Source organism: Pristis pectinata, chromosome 3 (genome assembly GCF_009764475.1).
Source record: "Pristis pectinata isolate sPriPec2 chromosome 3, sPriPec2.1.pri, whole genome shotgun sequence".
In the NCBI taxonomy this organism is placed as follows: domain Eukaryota; kingdom Metazoa; phylum Chordata; class Chondrichthyes; order Rhinopristiformes; family Pristidae; genus Pristis; species Pristis pectinata.
Window position 1 is genome coordinate 14,394,594 of NC_067407.1, and position 25,384 is coordinate 14,419,977.

General features: G+C 37.3%; 1 protein-coding gene across 5 annotated transcripts in view; it reads right to left on the reverse strand.

Moving 5' to 3' along the window:
- Positions 1-841: 841 nt before the first annotated feature.
- glmna (glomulin, FKBP associated protein a) overlaps positions 842-25,384 on the reverse strand; it is a 39,176-nt gene continuing 14,633 nt past the window's right edge. For all 5 annotated transcript variants that reach the window (XM_052012866.1, XM_052012869.1, XM_052012867.1 and 2 more), the window contains exons 6-19: positions 24,013-24,259; positions 23,805-23,907; positions 22,911-23,101; positions 12,668-12,721; positions 11,647-11,677; positions 11,338-11,427; positions 11,152-11,193; positions 9,113-9,186; positions 6,115-6,199; positions 5,057-5,166; positions 3,607-3,670; positions 1,961-2,087; positions 1,536-1,618; positions 842-1,424 (exon numbers count right to left, since the gene is read on the reverse strand). In XM_052012866.1, the coding sequence (XP_051868826.1) occupies positions 1,299-1,424; positions 1,536-1,618; positions 1,961-2,087; positions 3,607-3,670; positions 5,057-5,166; positions 6,115-6,199; positions 9,113-9,186; positions 11,152-11,193; positions 11,338-11,427; positions 11,647-11,677; positions 12,668-12,721; positions 22,911-23,101; positions 23,805-23,907; positions 24,013-24,259 (1,427 nt within the window). In that variant the 3' untranslated portion in view covers positions 842-1,298. The remainder of the gene's footprint in view (positions 1,425-1,535; positions 1,619-1,960; positions 2,088-3,606; positions 3,671-5,056; positions 5,167-6,114; positions 6,200-9,112; positions 9,187-11,151; positions 11,194-11,337; positions 11,428-11,646; positions 11,678-12,667; positions 12,722-22,910; positions 23,102-23,804; positions 23,908-24,012; positions 24,260-25,384) is intronic.

The window sequence follows — 25,384 nt, forward strand, 5'->3', positions numbered from 1 at the left end:
TGCATTATAGTAGAGGAGGTGCTGGATATCTTAAAAGGTATGTAGGTAGACAATTCTCCAGGGCTTGACCAGGTTTATCCAAGAACACTGGGAGGCTAGGGAAGAAATTGCAGGAGCCCTGGCTGAGATATTTGCATCATGGTTACCCACAGGTGAGGTGCAGGTAGACTGGTCACAGTCTCAAAATAACAGTCTGACCATTAAAAGGACACAGATAATTTCTTCACTAAGGACGTGGTGAACCTTTAGATTTTTCCACACAAAATGCTTATGGATGTTGAAATGCTGTGTCCTTCCAAGGGATAAGTATATTTTTAGCTATTAAGGGAATAATGGAGCTAGTGCAGAAATGTGGCACAGATCCATCAGCCATGATCCTTTTTGGTGGAACAAGCCTGAGGGGTCAAAATAGCCTACTCTTCTGTTTCTTACATTTTCTTGTAATTATTGTTAGCTGTTAGTAACGTAACACCAATCTGGTAGGCGATACTTGGTAAAATGTAAAGAAATACTTGATTTATTTCCAAATTTAAGAGTGTTTGTTTCAGAAGTTGTAAAATAATTTTCTCTTCCTCAATTTGAATTGTTTGGCTTCTACTCGGAAACTTAAAGCAGCATAGCAATAAATAGGAATTTAGCAATATGGAACATGAGTGGTAAAAGCTCACAGATCCCTACTCCATACTTGGCAAGCCACAGAACCATCAGCTTTCACAGTAATATGAAGACCCAGGTAATCAGTACAATGATCCTAAACTGTGTGGAATATGAATTACAAAAGACTTGTAGGTGTTTATTAAAAAGCAAATTAAAATTGGATGAGGGAAGAAGTAATAACCAAGAGTTGTGATAATTACATTTTAATTTTTTGTTTTGAAATAAATTTTCAACAAAGAAAGAAAAATATTTTTCTCCCCTAGCTGCTAAAGCCACAGTGCATCAAAAAGCACAAGTTCAGTCTGGCATTTTTCTTTCAAACTGTAATATGTCACCATTGATTCTTAACTAACTGCAAATGTATGGTACAATCATTAGAAATCTATGCAGTAATATACTGAAGCTAGAGGGACTTTCTTTTTAAGTCTTAGGTAGATCTATATTGAGATGATACAACATTTCTTCTGGGTGAGCAGGTTCAGTAGATCTGCTTCATAGTAAAAATATTTTAAATTATTATACAGACTGGTTTGAAAAAGTTAAATAGTAGTATACAAAGTAAATCCCTCCAGTAAGTACAGTAGTTTGGAATAAAAGATCAAAATATATTTACATAGTTTTGACACTTTTCTCTTGTAAATCTAAAAAGCTCCATTGGCTACATTTTTACTCTGAGCTCTGGATTTCATTTTTAGCTCCATCAGCTCTTCTATTCGTGCCTGTACACTTTCCATTACGTCAAAGGTGTAGATAGCTGACTGTAGAACCTGAAATGACAAGAGTTAACAGGGGTGAAATAATGTAACATTATGATTTTAATGAACATATAAAACATACAAAGTGATACATGAAAAAAATTTGATTATTAAAATGCTTACCTCCAACTGCATAGCATTAGTCATTTTTGGTAACTTTTTACCACCAACTGTCAAGGAACACTGTGTTTCATGATCAGGAGTATCTGAAATTATTAAAGTAAAATAGTTTAAGTTGTCTTTCACTTCCTGACAGAGATGTTCACGAGAAAAGGTGGATGTACCAAATTATTCTACAGTTTCCATTATTCCTTTCAAACTGTAATTTGCAAAGATGGAATTGCTTTCCAATTATGCAATAGCAGAGTTTTTTTTGTAGGAACAATGAATTAGTTAAACTTGTCAATATGTTACACCATGGCTTTTGGACGGAGCATCAAAAATACAGTTGCGATGAATAATGATTTTAATTAATGCTAATAAATGGCAGACATGAGGCACATTTGTTACAGCAGCACAGTTAACGTCAGTGCCAAAATAAAACAAACCTTTAATTTTCTGGTTTTCTCTTTTGTTTCTGATCTCTGCTTCATAATGAGCCTTAGACATATTCAAACCAGTTCGCAGTGGCTTCAGAAAGTTTTCAATCCAGAAAAGATCAGTCCATAATCCAGTCTGTAAAAGATTTAAAATCAACTAACTTGTTAGGCAGAATAAAGAATTCAAGAAGTTAAAGAGAGAAGTTATAAATTCAATCCTTGTTAAAAAGTTCCTTTATTTTAATTTTAATCCTAGACCCTAGAAATGCTGGTTAGCAGCTGCACTGCTGTGGTTTCAGCAAGGCATTACTTCCACCCACTTGCCCATGTTACTGATGATGTGACCCAAATCCCAGATTTGAAATTAAAGATGTGGCAAACATTTATTGCACCCTCTAGGCATTCACCCACAGAGGCACTGAAATGCTGAAGCAGCACCTTATTTGCCTATTGTTTGATCACGTAAAGTGGCAGTTATGCAGAATCATATGTAGAATTTTTGTAAGAAAGGATCTTTAGATATGGAGCCAAGACAGATAAAAGGAGTTAGATTAACCCATTTGGCATGATTACATAGCACAGCAGGATGAAGAGGCTGAATAGCCAAACTCTGTCCTGTGTTTGTTCTTTCCATTGTTCACAAACTGGGTAGAAGTAGCACTATTTCTAGTGAAGGCTTTCATTTAATCAGCTTCAGCCATGACTTAGTTGGGATGGGGTAGGGCTGGCAGTAGTGTCTATCCTTCCTCTCTGGATTTTGGAAGGTTATCTGAAAGAGGATAGCTAGAAAATTTAGTTCAGCTCCAAACTATTGATTGGTATTTGTTTATTATTGTCACTTGTTCTGAGATAGTGAAACACTTTTGTGTGCCATCCAGACAGATCATGCCATACATAATTACACTGAGGTAGTAAAAAGAAAACAGAATGCTGACCTAACCTCCCCTTTCCACCAACATTTAGCTTGGGTCACCTCAGAGAAATCAGATGTTGAAACTTAATGATGTAATTGTATCAGATACTGCACCATGTATTGTTTTGCTGCAGTCTAGCTTGTTCCTTTATAGCCAATTACCTAATGACTGTTTCATTAGCATTACTGACTCTTCTCAACAAGCATGAAAGAGTCAGGTTAAAAATCTTGAGGATGCTGCGTGTGCGTGTGATCATATTTGAAACAGACATGCATTTGGGGGCCTGATTAAAGTTTAATGAAAATTTAGCATCAATACAAAGGATCCAGAAAGCAAGCACCTTTTCAGAACAATTGTGTGTTAGGAAAAGCGGACATGTTCCACTCATCTCGAATCAAACATTATGCCTCCTTTCTGCTAACTGAAGTCTCTCCGTGCTTTTGCAATTAATGACCAACCTCTTCCCTCTTAAGTAGCCCTGATCTTTTCTCCCAATAGTTGAGCTCTGCTCCAGCCCTGATTTCCAGAAATCACCCATCCCTGGTTTTCCTGCTGGCCAGTAAACAGAGGAAGAAAATGATAACTCTCCACACCGTTAAGTACTGCAGTTCCCTAAACCTCTCCATGCACATTGGGAACAATATATTAGGTCTCAGACTGGGGCACTCAACATCAAAACAAAATCAAGTACATCAAAAAATTACATCAACACACGACCTTTTTCATTTACCAAATACTTACTCGATTCTCCCATTCATTATCCCTGATCACAAGGTATCTGAGAAGATTCAGTGATTCCATGATCCTAATACCAAGAGAGAAACAAGTTTGTCAGTTCCACTTTTAACAACTTTAATGGGCAATCAAAGATATCCTCCCCAGTATCATCAAAAATTCATATTTTTTTGCTCATCAGCCCATATGTGTCTGCTGTGTACAAATAGGCTGTCACTTCTCCTATAGTGACAAAAGTAATTACAGTTTAAAAACTTCATTGCTTCCCAAAACTTTGGGATAACCTGAGACTGAAAAGTGCTATTGAAATGTGATTTAAGAACTAAAAGAGATTGGCTCTTCCACTGGGTCAAGAAGTTACAGGTCAATAGTTCTACCATAAAAATCAGAACACTTTCTGTTCTGTTTCCTGGTATCTGACTAGTTGACTGGTCAGAGTGGACAATGAAAAGGAGACAACTATGAATCTCAGTAGCCTTGGATTACAGACTAAGAAAAACTGTTACAATTCTTCTTTCTGTTCATTTAGTGACCGGTCCTGGAAATGTGCAAATTAGGTCAGCATTTAGCTTTGCTCTGATGGCTTCCCTGAAATGACTAATGATATGATTGTCACTTAAACTATCTGCTGAGACTAAAGCCTGTAAGGCTGTGCACCAGAAAACAAATATAACAATAAAAAAATGGAGAGAAGAAAATAATTTTTTTTCAATCTTTTTATTAGTTTTCAAATTAATACAGATTGATATTAATGTTTATACATGTAATACAAAGATCAGGAGAACAATCATGACATGGATAATCATAAAGAACAATAAAGTATTAAAAAAATTTGTAGATCCAACGATCTGTTAGTGAATGAATATAATATAAAGAAAAAGATTCATTATAAAATATAAAAGAAAGAAAAAAACCCCAAGACAATAAGAAAAATTATAAATATATCAAACCAAACTAAGCAAAAGAAAAAAAAATTTTAAAAACAGAAAAAAAACTGGACTAAAATTTCTTAATAGAAACAGAGCAATATTATGTCGTCAACTCCGTTCCTCTAAAAGGATTTTTTTTGCATTCTAACAGAACAATGGTCATCTTATTCAACCCCTTTCTCACTGCACTATTGTCAACTAACTGCTTCCAAATTATGTCCCTTGCCATTGTCAATCAAGTATTATACCAGCAGTCCTCTGAACTCAAACACCTAGTATGAGCTCAAACACCTAGCTCAAACACCTAGGTGAACTCAAACACCTAGACTGGCCCTGGAATGTATCTGCTGAAACTACAAATCAATGGCAGCCATGACCTGGACTTGGTTTCAGTGAAGATGATAGAACCAAATTTCAGAAGCTGAATACATCGCACAGCCACAAATATCCATGTGTCCTGATAACACTGCACTAACTGCTGCTTGGCTAAAAGTTCATTCTTCTAAATCAAATGTAGTAAAACTTACCGGTCTGAGTTTTGAAGCAAGTCTGTTTCAGCTCCTTCAGGAAGTGAAAGGACTAAATGAAGAAGTGGGATCAATTGTGGGCCTGAGAACCACCCATTTCCATTACTGGTCTAGAAACAAAAAAGGTTTTATTTACTAAAAAGTAGAACTCTTAGAAGGAAAATATGGGGAAAGAGCAGAGCTGACAAAAAAAAATTAGAAATCTGCTGTAAGCACTGGCATAACTATTGGTTGAAAAAGTATGGATGCCATCTAGAGCACCTCATCTTGAATTTAAAAGCTTAAGTGATTGCTTAAACAGCAGTTGCCATTAAGCTAAAGCGGTACAAGGTAGGCTGCTTCAGGAGGTCCTAGAATCAATTGCAAATCCCCAAATGATGTGATTCTGTTGCATTTATGTGGGTACTTTCACTGAACGAGAAACTATTTTGCATCAAAACAAACATTTACTCTAAGCCAAATATAAATGCATGGTCCGAGAAGATACAAGAAAGAATAATGTTTCCATAAAAATAAATATATATTGACTAAACACCACTACCTGCAAGTTACCCTTCAACTCACAGACCATTCTGACTTAAATACTTTTCCTTCATAATCACTTGAATAACCTATGCAACAAAACAGAGGGAATACCTACACCAGAAGGGCAGCAGTAGTTCAAAATGGCAGCTCATCACCACCCCCTTGAGGGCAATTGGGGATGAGCAGTAATCTCTGGCCTTCCCAATATCACCCATATTCCATAAAAAAAACAATGTGAGATTTTATGAAACAAACAATATGGCAAAAGAAATATGTTTTAGATACACATAAATAGAGTATTTCCTTTACCTGCATGTACTGCCTAATGCCTGCACTACATATCCAAATAATTCCTTTGCTTGTATCTCATTAATTGGGAATGGCAAATGATATACAATATCTGACCAAAATGACAGCCCTGGCTTTTGCTAATGATGCCTATAAAAATGAGGTAGCATATTTTAATAACTTAACAAATGCTAGTATAAACTTATATTTACACAGAAAAATTATATACCCAAGAACATACTTACCTTCAATGCTAGATCAATCTGATTTTTAATATTTTGTATTATATAACCTTGTACTCCCGCATGATGGGTTGTCTTCCATAAGCACCTAAATAAAAAAATAAAAGCTGTATAAATATAAGAACTGTTTGATAGTTCCAGTGCTATGAATCTAATTCCCCATGTTTATTTCTTCCATTACCTTGCACACATTCTAGAATACCTACAAAAATGCAGTTACAATTCTATTAAAACACTCACACTGTAATCTGGTTCACATAATAATGCAATACATTAGAATAATCTCAGAATTCAAGGTCTTCCTTAGCACTGCAATGAGCCTTCTATAGAATTGGTATGACTCCTTTAGCCTGCAGTTTAGTAAGTCTATTGAATATGTGAAGACTGAACCACAAGAGCCAAGATTCAGTTACATATTAAGACAGAATTGGGAGCAAGATCCATGAAAGATATACAGTGCATTCGCAAAACATTCAGTGGGATCCAATAGCTTAGACGTAGGCTTACATCACTGTGGAGATAACACAGAGACTACTTACAACTGATTGGTTAATGCAGTGTCAGATTAGCATTTAACTTAGGAATTATGACCATCTTCCCATCAACCCCATTGCTAAAACTCCTATGCAGTAAAGTGCAAGTTCTAGCCTTAAGTCATGATGACTAGTGAGCAAAGTAACTCATAATTTTCATTTTCCTCTCTTTAAGCAATGCTTTAAGGTAATCAATTTGTAATGGAAAAAGCTCTTTACTTTCTTGTCTGAATTCAATTTACTAACACAATGTTCAGGCCATATTTAAAAATGAATTGTTCCAATGCAATTTCACAAGATATACAGTACGCATTAAAACACTGCTATGAATTAAGAACAACTGAGAAGGACTGCTCCCAACATAATAATCAATGCTGTAAAACTCTGATAATCCAGCATGCTTGGGGACTTTGACTATGCTGGATTGGCAGACTATGGACTATTGGATATTATTCTTATTAATACCCCAACACACTTTTATTTCATTTTTTCTCAGATGTTACACTGTATTATAGTAAATTTTCCAGTGAACAATGAGCTGTAAGGGAGCACAAGAGAGGGGGCCCCAATAAGTTGGGAGGGAGCACAGGAGCCGTGGCCCAGGTGAGTTGGAAGGGAATACAGGAAATGGGTACCAATGAGTTGGAAGGAAGTGTGGATTCCAGGACCCTGGTCAAGTTAGAAAGGAATGCAGGGACCGGGACCCAATGAGTTGGAAGGCAGAACACCAAACATCACCTGGTGAGCCAGATGCCAACTTATCACCATTTCCAAATAGTCAGATAGTGGATTATCAGAGTTTCCCTGTCGACAGATCTCTTGAGGGATCACCATTATGTCAAATGTATATGCAGGGCAACCAAGAATCTAGAACCTTCTGAAACTTTCTAGTGCATATTTATCAATTGGATTACACAAATCAAAAATGAAATCATAACAATATTTATATTTAGTTAAACAAGTCAGAAAGACCAAGATTGTGCACATGCAAAATTAGAAGCCCCAGTTTCTTAAGATGTAGAACACAATTTCAGAGTTCACCAACAAAACATCGTATAATTTCATTCTAAGTAGACGAGCTTCAACAAAAAGTTAGCAGCAAAATAAGTAAGTGGAGGTTTCGAGTAAAAGAGCATGAAAGTTATTGAACTTTTACACAACTGGAGGATTGTGTCTAATCCTGGCCAGCATACTTTACATAATACTAAAATGTCAAAAGATTAAGCAGTTTTATTTATCTACTAAAGCTCAAAAGCATTGATCTCTCTTAGCAATAAATATCGATAGCATCTTAAACAATGTTTGTCATCTATATTAACAATGTGGTTGTTGATCTTCTATATTAATGATTTGGATGAGAAGGCAGTGGCATGTCGAGTAAGTTTGCAGATAACACCAGAATCAGTGGTACAGTGAACAGCGAAGAAGGTTACCTAAGATTATGACAGGATAGGAAAGTGGGCCAAGGAATGGCAGATGGAATTTAACTCTGACAAGTACGGTGTTGTATTTTGGGAAATCAAACCAGGGTAGGACTTGCACAGCAAATGGCAGGGCCCTGGAGGGTGTTGTAAAACAGAGACCAGGGGTACAAGTACATAGTTCCCTGAAAGTGGCAACACAGCTAGACAAGGTGGTGAAAAAGGCATTGGGCATGCTTGCCTTCTTTGGTTGGGACGTCATGTTACAGCTGTACAAGATGGTGGTGAGACTGCACTTGGAGTGCGCATTTCTGGTCACCTAGTTATAGGAAGGATGTCATTAAGCTTGAAAGGTCGCAGAAAAGATTCACAAGGATGTTACTGGGACTGGAGGGCTCAAGTTATAAGGAGAAACTGGAAAGGCTGTGGTTTTTTTCCCCCTGTAGTATAGAAGGCTAAGGGGTAACCTTATAAAGGGAAATAAAGTCATGAGGGGCATAGATATGGTGAATGGTCACAGTCTTTCTCCCATAGCTGGGGAGTCTAAAACTAGAGGTCATAGATTTAAGGTGAGAGGTGAAAGATGAAAGATTTAAAGGGGACCAGAGGGGCAAGTTTTTCCACACAGAGGGTGGTGGGTACATAGAACGAGCTGCCAGAGGGAGTGGTAGAGGCGAGTACAATTACAACATTTAAAAAACATTTAGGCAGGTACGTGGATAGGAAAGGTTTAGCAGGATATGGGCCAAATGCAGGCAAATGGGACTAGCTCAGGTAGGCACCTTGGTTAGCATAGACGAATTGGGCTGAAGGGCCCATTTCCATGCTGTGTAACTCTATAACTAATATTACATGTATTTGATAAAAGGTTTTCTTAACTTGAATTTATATTTTTTTTTAATTCATAGGCCTAGTAAGTAGTTTTCTGTAGAGCCTAACCTTGTGTACATGAACTACATTTCATGTATTTTAATACCTTGAGAAACACTGCAGACATTAAAGGCAGAATCTTTCATGTAAAATCAATCCTTTCTAGACAGCACTCACCTAAACAATTTGTATTTTCCTTCCGAGTCAAATTTATCAATGTTCTGCTGGAATATCTTCAGGCTCCATTTCCGCTAAAACATTGAAAAGGCAATTAGAATCATGAAGCAGCATAAAAAGGCAGCCATTTGACCTATTTTATCTGTGTCAACTCTTTTCAAGAGCTACCCAATTAATCTCAATTCCCAATTCTTTCCCCATGGCCGACTACATTTTATCCCTTCAAGTGTCTACCTTATTCCCTTTTGAAAATTACTATTGGTCTAATATCCAAAATCCTGTTGTCCAAAAATGGGAACAGTCCGAAAACTAAATAGTTCTGGAAAATTTGCCAAGCTGCTACTTCTCTGGTTTCACTGTTTTGTTTTCAGAAGTGCGCTGGTTAGGTTAATGTGCTCCAGGTCAATCCAACCTGGCTCAGAGTCTCCATCCTTACTTTGGAAGCAGATAGCAGGAACAATAAAAAATAAGCTAATACAAACTTTATTTTTACATGGTCCAAAATGTAGGAAAATCCAAAATCTGGCATGGTGTCATTGATGAGGGTGCCAGATTTTGGATATTAGATCAGTATTGAATCTGCATCCACCCACTTTCAGGCAGTGAACCATTGAACACAACTGTGTTAAAACATAAATTCCTCAAGGTTCTTTTACCTTAAATCCATGTCTTCTGCTTACCAACCTTTCCACTACCAGAAACAGCCCCTTCTTATTTAATCCATCAAAATTGTTTGAAATTATTTTTTTTTTTTTAAGGCCATGAACTTTCTCTGCTCAAAGGAGAATAACCCAACACATCCACATGACTGAAGTCCCTCATCCCTAGTAAGTCTCTACTGCACCTCCTCTTAGTTTTATAAAAGCTTGGCCTAAGTTCCTTGCTTTTGTATTCTGTTACTAAAGCAATGTTTTAATAAAGCAGCCTATCATTTCATCAAAGAATTTAAAAAGCCAACCAAATAAAATGAAGTATTGATTTATCCTTTAGTCCACAATTTTCCAAGTGCCAATTAATGTTGCTAACAGTTCCCCTTCATCAATGTTAGGCTGGCTAGCCTGTAATTGCCACAGTTATCTTTATAGCATTTTGTAATTGGGTGTTTAACATTTGCAATTCTCCAATCCTTGGCACCACCCAACAGTTGGGGAAGACTGGAAGATTTGGGTCAGATTCTCCATAATTTCCACCGTTACTTCCATCTGCCCGAAATGACTTTTTGACTTAAAGCACTACTTCAAAGCTGGGTAGCACTGTATCAATTTTTATCCTGTCCAATACCACTGTTAATTTTAATGTTTCATCAACATTATTTTCTTTTCTAGTGAAAGGGAATTGCTTATTTGGTAACTCAGCTACATTTTCTACTTCCAAAAGATGATTTCTTTGGACCCTAATTTCTCTCATCCTAATTATGATTGCCCTTTTAGTATATGTATATAAAAGACTTTGGGGATCCTTTTTCCGTTGGCCTTGAATATATTCACTACTCCTTTTATCTGTCTTTATTTCCTTTCTCAAATCCTCTATGCACTGACTGTATTCAACCTGTATTTGTCATAAACTTCTTTTTCCCATTTTATGTTAATCTATGCAACTAGAAACTCTAGCTTTGGATTCCCTTCCTCTTCCCCTACTGGAAATATGTACCATCATTTCTTTGTTCAATTACCAATTAGCCTTTTTTATTCTAGTCCAACTGAATAGATCTCTTTCTATCTCGCTTAAAATTGGACCTCTTGTTAAATATTTTCACTTTTAATCATTCCTTTTTTTCTGTAACTATTTTAAACCCGATGTCGTAATCAAATGTTCAGAAAATATTTACCAACTCAAACATGCCACAATACACCAAATAAGGTAATTTTCTTGAATGTATTTCAGGAATTCTTTTCATTCTTTGCCCTTTATTTGTCTGTTTTAGGATAACTGAATTTTCCCATTATCAAAACATTATTGCTCTCACAACTAAAAGAGTTAATAAAGCATTCCATATTCTTTAGATAGAAGAAATTTTATATAGTGGCATTAATACATACCACATGTTCAAAAGGACAGAGTGTCATCACCTTCACTAAATCCTACAGGCAGAAATTTAAGGGGGAAAAAAATTAAAAAGTTAGCCAGAAGTACTATAATAATCCAGGTTAATTTTTTTTTTAACATTGCTGTAAATTAAAGCATACAACATATACATTCAACTTTATGCATGTATTGTGAATTACCTGTGGAACACCAAGAATGTTTTTGATTTCCAAATACTTGTGGGAAAGATGATTATCTTCAATTTTTAATAAACAACATTCGTACAATTCCTGAAAAAAGGAAAACTGGTTAAGAGACTTGCACTGAAGTATAGATTTAGTCGGTCTTCGAAAACTACATTATGTCACATAAGAAGATGCTTATATATTTGATTGTCACTTAACTATGCTTGATAGAGCAGTGTAGAAGTTAGCAGTAAAAGTACTGCAGGTTCAAAATACATTTCAAATAGGCATTGTAAGTTCGGCTGAGGTGTAAAAAATACTTACTAATCCTTTTGATAAAATGGATTCTTCTGTCCTGTCATTATTAGAATAAACAGTTATTTTATACAGAAAGGGAAATAAAAGAAGTTTTATCATTATAAACTATAAATTTCACTTAATTTATAAAAAAAAAATCACAATTTCTAAAAATCAAAACAAAAGCTGTTGACAAAGCAACTAAACTTTAACATTAACTGAAAAATCTTACTCTCTCCTTACAAATAAGTACTTTGACTACAGAGCACACCAATATTGGAAAATATATTTTCCAGCTTCCTCTAAACATAAAAGAATGGGCATGATTTTAATCCCTGCGCTGTAGTGAGCAACGTACTGTAAGGGGTACTAACGTCCACTAAGTAATGACAACCACAAAACTGCCAAACTGTTGTAAGAAACCCATCTGGTTCACCAACGTCCTTCTGGGGAGGAAAATTACTATCTTTAGCCAAAGTGGCCTGCACATGACTGAAGATCCTTAAATGCCCCCTGTAGTGATCCAGCAAGCACCTCAATTCAAGGACAACTGGGGATGGGCCTTGCCGTCATCATGATACATGAACAAACAATAAACAAAACATTCATCACTATCCAATAACTTCTGTTCAAAATACATGGATGGAACACGAGGACCAAATAGAATGTAGTTAACCTGTGATTTTTCTCCCCTCCAGCCTATGCATCAAGATCCTATTGTTTAGGCATATGAGAATTTCTGAAAGTCTGATCCAATCCCACAGGGTTAATCGGGAACAATTTCATCTTTGACTGCCAGCACTGTGACAGTTGTACTCACCTCTGCAAGTTCAGCTCCAATAACTTCAGTGGAACCAAATATGCAGCAAATAAGTTTAGCACTGACCACCAAAGACTAATTCCTCACCCAATGATTGCAAGGAGAAAATAAAGGGAGGATGTATATCTCTTCTGATATATTACGTTAAAACCCACCCAAAAAACATGTTCAAATACTATGATTAGTGCAATACTACTCAAGATGAATGAATGTATTTAGTCAACCTACCTGCTTATTAATGCAGATATATATTCCAAATTGAATTGTAGTAGGTATGCAGGGCTGCAAGGCAGAGATTTCATTTGTATTATGTTACAAACAAGAAATATAAAAAGGTACATTAAAATCTCTTATATAAATAATTCACCTAAAAATCAACATTTTATAAATCACCTCTGTTCCATACTACTTTAGTTATAAATTTGAAGTTAAAATCTTTTTCTTTTTCAATCTTTTTATTAGTTTTCAAATTAATACAGATTAATATATAACATCAATGTTTGTACATGTAATACAAAGAGATCAGGAGAAGAATCATGGCATAGATAATCATAAAGAACAATAAAATATTAAAAAATCTGTAGATACAACGATCTCTTAGTAAATGAATATAATATAAAAGTGTTATGGACTCAGTGAAAGTCCCTTTAAGATAGAGAGTGTGTGTGTATGTGTGTGTGGGGCGTGCTTACGTCAATAGAAGATAAAGGACGTAATGACGTTGTTGAAGAAGAAGAAGGAAGAGAGAGAGAGAGAAGGGAGAGAGACACCAGCCTGCTTGTTTTTCTCTATCGATGGATGAGAAACAATAACTGTGTTTACTACTGAAATCCATGTATGGAAGTTGGAAGTAATCCGGTGGAGTTCACTTTGTTGCTGACCTGTAGAAGGAAACAGGTATTTGTATGTGGACGACCACGGTTCGGATGCTTTTCGGGGTGAGGAAGTCACTACCGAGTAAACACTGAAGTGTCGTTTGGGTTCCATCGTGGAACATTTGGATTTCGTATGTACTCTCTCTCTATGTTTTTCTACATCTACATCTTATCTTCAGACAACGGTGGTTGTTGAAGAAGCCCTTGCTCATGTTTCACCTTATGGCTTGCGGAACTGAACTTTAAGAACCATTCCGGAACTGGGAGTTTTGGACTTTGTCACACACACACACGAAGAGTTTAGTTTTGGGGTTAACGTTCGAGGTTTAACATTCTTGAATTCTAACATACTAACATTTTTACTTTTATTTTACGTATTATCATAAGTAGTGATTAATAAAATAGTTTTTAACACTGAATCATGCTCAGTGTGTTTCTTTTGTTGCTGGTTTGTGACAAAATTGGGGGCTCGTCCGGGATAGTTCCCAAGGTTAACGAGTGTCGTCTGGGATTGTACCCCAGATTGACGAGATTTGTTCGGGATTCAATCCAAAGATTTTGAGGGAGGTCTGATAAATTCTTTTTAATTGGCTTGTGTGTGTGGAAACCAGCAGCAATGGATATTAAGGCATTTTTGGAGTCACCAACCCAAAAGGGATTGGAGGTGGCGAAAAAGGATGATCTGATAAAGATTGCTACAAGGCTAAACCTTACAGAAGTAAAGCAGTCTATGTGAAAGGCAGATATTCAAAGATTGATAGCTGGCCATTATGTGGAAAAGAAGGTGTTTGAGAAGGAAGTGTTAAAACAGTTTCCTGGCAGTGAAATAGCAATTTCTGAGGCACAGGTGCAGCTGGCAAAGATAGAGGCTGAACGAGAGCAAACCCAGTTAAAGATAGAAGCTGAACGCGAGCAAACCCAGTTAAAGATAGAGGCTGAACAAGAGGAAAAGAAATTAGAGGCTGAACAAAAGCTAACTCAGATGAAGATAGAGGCTGATCTAGCAATGAAGCAGATGGAGCTGGATAACGAGGAAAAACAGAGGCAGCATGAGTTACAAATGAAGCGTAGGAGTTCGGAATCTGATTCTGATGATGGTTTTTCAGCCAGCAGGGAGGTTCGATTAGTCCCTCCTTTTGAAGAAGATCAGGTTGATCAGTATTTCCAACATTTTGAAAAGGTTGCTGTGAGTTCAAACTGGCCAAGGAAAGGATGGGCTCTTATGGTACAGAGTGTGATTAAAGATAAAGCTCAAAAAGCTTATTCTGCTTTGTCTGTTGAGGATGCAGCTGATTATACCAAGGTAAAACAAGCTATTTTGAAGGCCTATGAATTGGTCCCTGAGGCTTATAGACAAAAATTCAGAGACTTGAGGAAATCTGCAGATCAGACTTATATGGAATTTGCCAATGGAAAGAGAATATGTTTTGAACGATGGTGCCTGGCTAAAAATGTAGATGGGGATTACGATAAATTGACAGAATTGATACTAGTGGAAGACTTTAAAAGATGTGTTCCAGCTGAATTAACAACATATTTAAATGAAAAGGCAGTGGAAACTTTACAAGAAACTGCTAGGTTGGCAGATGATTATGCTTTAACCCATAAATCCAAATGGGGACAACCTAAAACCTTTCAAAAGAGTTACAAAGACAATCCAGGTAAACCGGAGATTAAATTGGGAGGTAATCAAAAAGGAAAGGATGAAAAGAAGCCAGGGCTGGAGAAACCTGTTGAGCGTACTTGTTATTACTGTAGGAAACCTGGCCACGTGATATCTAATTGTGCCCTTTTGAAGAAAAAGAAGGAAGCTGGGCCCAATGCTTGCTTTCAGGCAATTAAAAATCAAAAAGGTTTAGGAGATGCTGTTAAAGATCAGTCCTTGCAAGAGGGAAAAGTGGAAAAGTTGGAGGAGGTGAGAAAAGAATTCCGTTCGTATGTATCAGAGGGTTTTGTTTCACTGAATGATGAGTCACCCCAGGTGCCAGTGAAAATTCTTAGAGATACTGGGGCTAGTCAATCTCTCTTGCTGGACAGTGTTTTAAATTTTGGTGAAGAAAGTGACACTGGTGAAGTAAATCTAGTACGAGGCGTTACAGGTGAGACCATGTCTGTCCCTTTTCACAGGGTGATTTTAAAGTCAAAGTTCGTAGAAGGACCAGTCGAGATAGGGATAAGACCTAGTTTGCCAGTGGAAGGAGTTTCTTTGTTATTGGGAAATGACCTTGCAAATGGAGAAAGTGATCCTGTGGTACGGTTAACAACCAAACCAAGGATTGATGAGTCTGAGGATGATTCAGATGTTTACCCATCATGTGCGGTGACTCGAGCTAGAGCTAGAGAATTAGCCAAGACAGACAGTCCGGTGCAGTCTGATGTGGTTCCTTGTGACAGTCCTAAACAGGAAGAAAATTTTGATGCCTTATCTGAGACTTTTCTGTCTTCACTGGAGGATCAACATCCTTACAGTGAGCCTGAATTTAAAGATTTGTCTTTGTCGAGGAAGGATTTTATGGTGGAACAGACAAAGGACCCTGAATTGACAGAATTGAAAGAAAAAGCACTCTCATGTGAGGAGATTGAAAAAGTGCCAATTGGATACTATGTCAAAAATGGAGTGTTAATGAGGAAATGGAGACCTCCTCATGTTCCTGTTACTGAGGAATGGGAAGTTATTCATCAGGTTGTTGTACCAAAAGTTTATAGGGATGAGATTTTAAACCTGGCCCACAGTATGCCTTTGGGTGGTCATTTTGGTGTGAATAAAACTGTAGGGAAGATCTTGAAACAATTCTATTGGCCTGGTTTGAGAAAAGATGTGGTGATGTTTTGTCGAACCTGCCACACATGTCAGATGGTAGGTAAACCAAATCAAAAACCCCCTGTGGCTCCTTTGAAACCAATTCCTGCTTTTGATGAGCCCTTTTCGAAGGTGATTGTGGACTGTGTTGGCCCCTTACCAAAGTCTAAGACTGGAAATCAGTATTTGTTAACCATCATGTGTGCCACTTCTAGATTTCCAGAGGCAATACCCCTTAGAAATATTAAGGCCAAGACGGTGTCAAAGGCTCTTGTAAAATTTTTTACCTTGTTTGGTTTGCCAAAAGAAATCCAATCTGATCAAGGTAGTAATTTTATGTCAAAAATTTTTCAACAAATAGTCTATGAGCTGGGAGCAAAGCAGATTGTATCATCTGCATATCACCCAGAATCTCAAGGAGCTCTGGAGAGATTTCATTCTACTCTCAAAAATATGCTGAAGACTTATTGCTTTGAAAACACCAAGGATTGGGACGAAGGTATCCATTTACTTTTGTTTGCCGTTAGAGAATCGATCCAGGAGTCAATAGGATTTAGTCCGTTTGAGCTTGTATTTGGACATAGGGTGAGAGGACCTTTGGAGTTGTTAAGAGAGCAATGGGTTAATGAGGAAGTTCACTTGAGTCTGTTGGACTATGTCCAAAAATTTAAAACTCGGTTGGAGAGAGTCTGCCAGCTAGCGAGAGAGAATTTGAAAACAAGCCAGATAAGAATGAAGACATATTTTGATAGACGTGCTCGGCCTAGGACATTCGCAGTGGGGCAAAAGGTGTTGGTATTTTTCCCTAGCCAAAATAATCCCTTGCAAGCTCGTTTTTCTGGACCCTATGTTATTGAATCTCGAGTGACTGATCTAACATATATAATCAAAACACCAGATAGACGCAAGAAAACACAACTCTGTCATGTAAACATGCTAAAACCTTATTATGAGAGGGATTCAGTTGTGGCCTTGGTGGATGGTGAAAAGGTTGTTTCTAGAATGCCTGATGTTGATGTTGAGGAAGGCCAATTTAGATCAAATATTGTTCCATCGAAACTGAAAAACCAAAATATCATCGAGAACCTTGAAACGAAGTTGGACCATTTACAAGTTTCACAAAAACAACAGATGAGAGAATTAATTTTAAAATTTAAAAATCTGTTCCCAGATGTTCCAAACAGAACATCGATAATTACCCATGATGTTGATGTTGGGGATGCAAAACCAATCAAACAACACCCATATCGAATGAATGTGGAAAAAAGTAAACTTGTTGATCAGGAAATAAAATACATGTTGGAAAATGATATTATTAGACATTCTACTTCAAATTGGAGTTCGCCCTGTGTTATTGTACCTAAACCTGATGGAACTGTTAGATTTTGCACAGATTACAGGAAAGTGAATGCTGTAACAAAGTCAGATGCTTACCCTATTCCTAGAGTGGATGATTGCATAGACAGAGTGGGAAAGGCAAAATTTCTTACAAAGATTGACCTATTAAAAGGGTACTGGTGTGTTCCATTAACAGATAGAGGAAGGGAGATTTCAGCCTTTGTAACCCCTTCTGGATTGTATGAAGATCAGATCATAACCCATTGGTGTTTCTGAGCCGAGTCAAAAACAAGAACAGAAGGCTGTTAAACTGGAGTTTAATTTTGCAAGAGTTTGATCTCATGATAACTCACATTAAAGGCAAAGATAATGTGATTGCTGATTGTCTTTCCCGATGTTAAATGGGAAACATGTATCTGTACTAATCTGATAGTCTGTAGTTGTGTAGAATGATAATTATTAACATTACTAACTGTATGCGCGGTTAAAATTTTCTTGGGAAAATTTTTTTTTTTAGGTGGGAGGTGTTATGGACTCAGTGAAAGTCCCTTTAAGATAGAGAGTGTGTGTGTATGTGTGTGTGGGGCGTGCTTACGTCAATAGAAGATAAAGGACGTAATGACGTTGTTGAAGAAGAAGAAGGAAGAGAGAGAGAGAGAAGGGAGAGAGACACCAGCCTGCTTGTTTTTCTCTATCGATGGATGAGAAACAATAACTGTGTTTACTACTGAAATCCATGTATGGAAGTTGGAAGTAATCCGGTGGAGTTCACTTTGTTGCTGACCTGTAGAAGGAAACAGGTATTTGTATGTGGACGACCACGGTTCGGATGCTTTTCGGGGTGAGGAAGTCACTACCGAGTAAACACTGAAGTGTCGTTTGGGTTCCATCGTGGAACATTTGGATTTCGTATGTACTCTCTCTCTATGTTTTTCTACATCTACATCTTATCTTCAGACAACGGTGGTTGTTGAAGAAGCCCTTGCTCATGTTTCACCTTATGGCTTGCGGAACTGAACTTTAAGAACCATTCCGGAACTGGGAGTTTTGGACTTTGTCACACACACACACGAAGAGTTTAGTTTTGGGGTTAACGTTCGAGGTTTAACATTCTTGAATTCTAACATACTAACATTTTTACTTTTATTTTACGTATTATCATAAGTAGTGATTAATAAAATAGTTTTTAACACTGAATCATGCTCAGTGTGTTTCTTTTGTTGCTGGTTTGTGACAAAATAAAGAAAAAGATTTATTATATAAATAAAAAAAGAGAAAAAAATCCCCAAATCAATAAGAAAAATTATAAATATATCAAACCAAACTAAACTAAACAGAAAATTAGAAAAAAACAAAAAAAAGACTGGACTAAAATTTCTCAGTAGAAACAGAGCAATATTATGTCATCAACTCAGTTCCTTTAAGTTGGAAAGTTATTGAAAGGGGATCTATATCATGTGAAAATATTGAATAAATGGACTCCAAATATCTTCAAATTTAAGCGAAGGATCAACGGTACCACTCCTAATTTTTTCCAAGTTTAAACATGATATAGTTTGAGAGAACCATTGAAAAGTAGTAGGGGGTATTGGATCCTTCCATTTAAGCAAAATGGATCGTTTGGCCATTAATGTAACAAAGGCAGAAGTTAAAATCACGCACATTATTTCTACGATCTTTTGTCTTGTGTGTACCCTCTATCCAAGAACCAGACTCATTAGATTTTCTTCATTCCTTTGCATCCGCATCATACAAGGCTGATTGTGGAGCACATCTTGAGCCTAATGGGCTACTGTCTCTCCCAATGGCAGACCATAAACAAAACATGTTAGCCCTCCATGCATTAATGTGCAATAGCCAATTAGAAGTGCAATAAGAATTAATATGCCTTTACAGGCACCAAACAGTTTCTAAGCAGTTGTCCTTTGAGGTCAGACTGAATAGAATGGGGCTAATTGGGGTTTTGTAGAATGAGAATCCATTATGAGATACAATATGCAAGGTTATTGTGGAAAATAAAAGCTGATAGTGTAGGAGATAACCTGTTGGCGTGGATAGTAGACTGGCTAGTTAAGAGGAAAAAGAGCAGGCATAAATGGGTCTTTCACTGCTTGGAAAAATGTAACAAGTAGTTTGCCACTGAGATTGGAGCTGGGGCCTTAACCTTTTTACAATTTATATAAATGACTTGGTTGAAGGCTCTAGAGATATGGCTACTAAATTTGTTCATGACAAAATTGGGTAGGAAAGTAAGTTATGAAGAAGAATAAGATTACAGAGGAATACAGATTGGTCAAGTGTGGACAAGGATCTAACAAATGGTAGATAAATTGAGAAAATATGAAATTGTCCATTTTGGCAGGAAAAATAAAAAAAGCATTATATAAATGACAAGAGTTCTGAGGTGTAAAGAGCTCTGGATGTCCTAGTGCACGAGTCGCAAAAGGCTAATACACAGGTACAGCAAGTTATTAGGAAAGCCAACAGGATGTAACTGCTTATTGCTAGGGAAATTAAATACAAAAGTGGGGAAGTTATGCTCCAGTTATATAGGCATTGGTGAGACCACAACTGGAGTGGTTTGTGCAGCATAGTCTCCTTATTTAAAGAAGGATGTTAATGTGTTGGAACCAGTTCAGAAAAGATTTCTAAGACAACTACCTTGAATAGGCCATTGCCTCATGAAGAACATTTAGGCAGGGCAGATTTGCATCTGCTGGTATTTAAAAGAGTGAGAGGGTACTTGATTGAAAGATTAAAAAGATCCTGAAGGGTCTTACATAGAACACAGAATAACACAGCACAGGAACAGGCCCTTCAGCCCACCATGTCTGTGCCGACCATAATGCCAATCTGAACTAATCCCATCTGCATGCACATGGTCCATATCCCTATATTTCCTGCCTGTTCATGTGCCTGTCTAAACGCCTCTTAAACGTTGCTATCACATCTGCTTCCACCACCTCCCCTGGCAGTGCATTCCAGGCACCTACCACTCTCTGTGTAAAAATACTTGCTCCACTCTTTTAAAATCTCCTTTAAGCTTGAGCCCTCTCATCTTAAACCTATGCCCTCTAGTACTTGACTTTTCCACCCTGGGATAAAGACCAACTATCTACGCTTCTCATAATTTTATATACTTCTTTCAGGTCACCCTGCAGGCTCCGACACTCCAGCGAAAACAATCCAAGTCTGTCTAACCTCTCCTTATATCTAATACACTACAATCCAGGTAACATTCTGATGAACCTCTTCTGTACCTTCTCTAATGCTTCCACATTCTTTCTGTAATATGGAAACCAAAACTGCACACGTTTTTCTAAATGTGACCCAACCAAAGTTTTAGACAGATGCAAAATGACTTTCCAACTTTTATAGTCAATGCTCCAACCGATGAAGGCAAGCATGCCATACACCTTCTTTAACATCCTATCCACTTGTGTTGCCACTTTCTGGGAACTGTGGACTTGCAACCCAAGATCCTTCTGTATATCAATGCTCCTAAGGGTCCTGCCATTTATTGTACACTTTACTCTTGCATGTGACCAAGAGGCCCGATGTACTGGCTGTTAGGTTAATTGGCATAGTCTGCATTAATGGTAGAAGAATCATGTTTGTTAATGAAAGTGTTTGAGAAAATAGACTGCAGGGAAGTGGGGGCATGGTATTCATGGGATTGCCCCAAGAGCTGACATAGATTTGATGGGCTGAACGGTCTCCTTCAATGTCATGAAAAAAATATATGGGTGAATGTAGGGAGCATGCTTCCTCTTGCAGAAGAATCTGAAACAAGGAGTTACTGTTTTAAAATAAGGGCTTGTGATTTAAGACAGAAATTATGCTAAGTTTGTTTTCTAAGGGAATTGTCTTGTCTTTGTAACTCTCTTCCTCAAAGGGCACAGGAAGCAGAGTCTTTGAATATTTTAATGGCATAGATACTTGATAAGCAAAGGGGTGAAAATGTTCTATGAGTTGATGGGAATGTAGAGGTAAGATTACAATCAGATCAGCCACAATCTTATTAAGTACAGGAGCAGGCTTGAGAGCTGCATGGCCTACTGCTCCCAATGCCCATGTTCTTATATTTCACTGAGACATAAACGATCCTGAGAGAACCTAGTAGAGAAGCTGTTTGTTCTGGATGCAGACCAGAACTGTGGCTCATGTGGCATCAGATGAACTGACCACTTAAGACTGTGACTAGGAGAAATTTTCCTTCTCATAGTTCCCTACCACAGACAGATGAGTGCTTATTTGCTGAGTATATACTTAAGATTAAAACTGACAGATTTTTAAAAACAAGGAATTGAGGTTTGAGGATAGGGCAGGAAAGTAGACTTACAGCACAGGATCAGCTACGATTCTGGAAGTGCACTGGAGGTTTTTTTTGGCTTGCAACTGCTTGTATTTTTTATGCATCCAAGCAAGTGCAGAATTTTATTTTGGTACTTAGTAAAAATGAACAAAGAAGAACTGACTGGCTTGAAATCACACATTAGAAAACCTTGCATTGTGAAACACTATTAATGCAATAGAAGAATCACATGTTGACCAAATGAATAAGGAAGTTCCTACAAATGGGAATTTTCAAGCTGATGATACTGTGGGGCTGGGGCTTACTTCCAGAGAGGAGCCTAAGAATGCAACATAGAGTCATAAATTGGTAGAGGCATACAGTATGGAGACAGGCCCTTCAGCCCAACTGGTCTATGCTGATCAAGATTCCCATCTAAGCTAGTCCCATTTGCCTGCATTTGGCCCATATCTCTCTAAATCTTTCCTTTCCATATACCTGTCCAAGTACCTTTTAAATGTTGTTAATGTACCTGCCTCAACCACTTCCTCTGGCAGCCCATTCCATACACTGGGTGGAAAAAGTTGCCCCTTAGGTTCCTATTAAATCTTTCCCCTCTTACCTTAAACCTATGCCCTTTAGTTCTTGATTCTCCAACCTGGGAAACAGACTGTGCGCATTCACCCAGTCTATGCCCCCCATAATTTCATACACCTCTATATGGTCACCCCCTTATTCTCCTATGCTCCAATGAAAAAAGTCCCAACCTGCTCAACCTCTTTCCATAACTCAGTCCCTTAAGTCCCAGCAACATCCTTGTAGATCTCCTCTGTACTCTTTCCAGCTTAATGGCATCTTTCCTACAGCAGGGTGACCAAAACTGAACACAATATTCCAAATGCAGCCTCACCAATGTCTTGTACAACTGCAACATAACATTCCAATTTCTATACTCAATGACCTGACTGGTGAAGGTCAGTGTGCCAAAAGCCTTCTTCACCACCCTGTCTACCTGCAACACCACTTTCAGGCAACAATTATATTAATTCTGACAGATCTTCAAAAATTGTTGTCAATAACAGGCACTAAGATTCTGAAGTTACAACAGGTCCCATTAATTCTCAAGAACATCATCCTAAATAATGGACCTTCATCTTCACACACCTGTACACAGCTGGAAATTGATCAATACCAATCTGCTGAACAAATAAAAGATATGCCAGGCTTGCCAGTGAATTTGTAGGGTATTTGATATCTTCTTGCAGAGGGTCAATCTCCTGCAGTTTTTTTCTGGACTTTAACAACTGATGAACCATCAATGCAGGAAGAGATTCACCAATTGCCACCAGGAAAACCTATAAGAGATGATGGCACTCATTTCAGTGTAAATAAAATTCTCCATAAATGTATAAATACATACGAGTTGCTATATTAAAACATTTGATCTGAATGATTTAATTCAGGAACCGATTCCACTACAGAATTATGCAGTCAAAAATGAATTATGCTACATTATATATTCATTTTCACAGATCTTCATAAATTGTTGTACCTTGCTCTGCATAGATTGCCTATGCTTTCCTTGTCTGGTATCATCAAGATGAGTTATTAGTTGAATCTTGAAAATTAGAAGTTGTAAGTTTTTTTTTCACCTTTGCTTAAAACAGTTAAGTTTTCCCTACATCATCCATCACCTCCAAACCTCTCAGCATTGCAAATTTGCCATCTGGGATATAAGAACCAACTTAAGATTTGCACACATAAATTTGGCTATAAGCCACACAAGGTGCACATAAAACCAACCAAATGTAAAATGGAAAGAACTCCATATTAGCATTTACTTTCACAATTATGATTAGTGGAATCAAGACATTTTTCATTTATGTAATATTTAACTAAAAATAATGATCAATATAAAATATTAAGAACAAATTTAAAGAAAAGCTGATGTGAATTAAACACTTAGGAAGCTTAATTAAGTTAATTCCATTGCAAACACAAGGAACAGTCTGAGTGAACTACCGTGTAGATGAAGCAGAGTGGACAAATTAAACTTACTACAATTTCAGCAGCAAAAACTCTCAATGAATTGTCTTCAATCTCTTCAGTTAAAGGCTGTAACTGTGCAGTCAGTAGTGGGTATTCCAAACATTTCATAAAGCTACATCAATTGCAAAAAGACCAGTTAGGCTATGCACAGATTATTTTACCTGACCAAAACATAGTTGAAGCACATAGATCATTCAATTGAAAATTAAGTACCTACAATTTTAGTAGTTCCTCCTTTAGCTCATTATAGGAAGGATTTCTCTTGGAATTTGTTGTTTGAGTCACTTCATCCAAAAATGGTTTCACAAAAGAGCTAACAGCCATATAACACTTGCAAAGCTCATATGCATCCTGTTTGTGTTGCTCATCATTAATAGGTACAGGTAACTTGGAGAGTTGGCTTTGAATGGTTGCAAGAGCCAATCCCACAGAATATGCCTTTTTGTGTTTCATTTTTAATAGCACTGGGAAAAGAAATTTTATTGTTAGAGTCAAGAAATATTTGAAGTTAAAACTCCCTTATAACTGGAAAACCTTCTCGTTAAAGATGCAATTTTACACAAGGAAAACAAAAGACCTACTCAAAATCTCATTATTGAGGAGCACTGAAATAACTGAAAAATATTCGACTTGTAATTTATTGGCCCAAATTTTGCAGCTGCAATGAAACTGTCAGCATTCATCAAGGTAACACTGTGAAACAGTCAGGAACTTAGAGAGTTAAGCACATGTATAAACTCAGAAACTACAGCCTGTTTTGGATCCAACTGCATATTCCCCTGAAAACACAGATCTGATAAAATCCTCACTGCAAAATACCCTGAAAAAAGTTGCAAGTGTTACAAAGTATCAGTGTGCCTTTATACATACCAAACCATTCTGTTAATCTCGCATAATCATGACTGGTGGAGCAGGGCTGGCAGATTTTCTGGACTATTGGATGTTATTATCCTATTAATAACCCAACACATTTTAATTCACTTTTTTTGATGTTGCACAGTAGTATTATAAACTTTCCAGTGAACCTGACAAACTTGAAGGGCACACAGGAAAAAGAGCAGAGTGAGTTTCAAGGGCACGCGGGAAGTAGGGCTCTGGTGGATTTCAAAGGAATGCAGGAAACAGGAGCTCAGTGAGTTTCAAGGGAGGGCAAGAAACAAGGCCTGGTGAGTTTCAAGAAGGCACAGGAAACAGAGCCAAGCATGTATAAAGGGAACATGGGAAACATCACCATGTGACCCAGATGCTGAACCACTGAGTTTTCCGAATAATTAGACTGTAGAATATCAGATTTTACTGTACTATTAAACAATTTGGCCCTTAGTTAAAAATTTTGCTTTTACATGCTAGTTCATTAGAATTCAATGCCATTGATAGCATCCCTAACCAGTGACAGCATTACATTTGCCAGATTCCAGGCATCTCTTTGAAGTAATGATGCCTGGCAGCAACCAATTCCAGAAGAGAGAATAGTCACGTCAAAGGGATTGCTGGATGTTTCTGGGCAACTTCCTTTTATATTGGTGGGAGGGCGGTCATTTTGCTGCTGTTTGCAAAATCCAGATCAACAAAAGGAACGTTTCTAATAA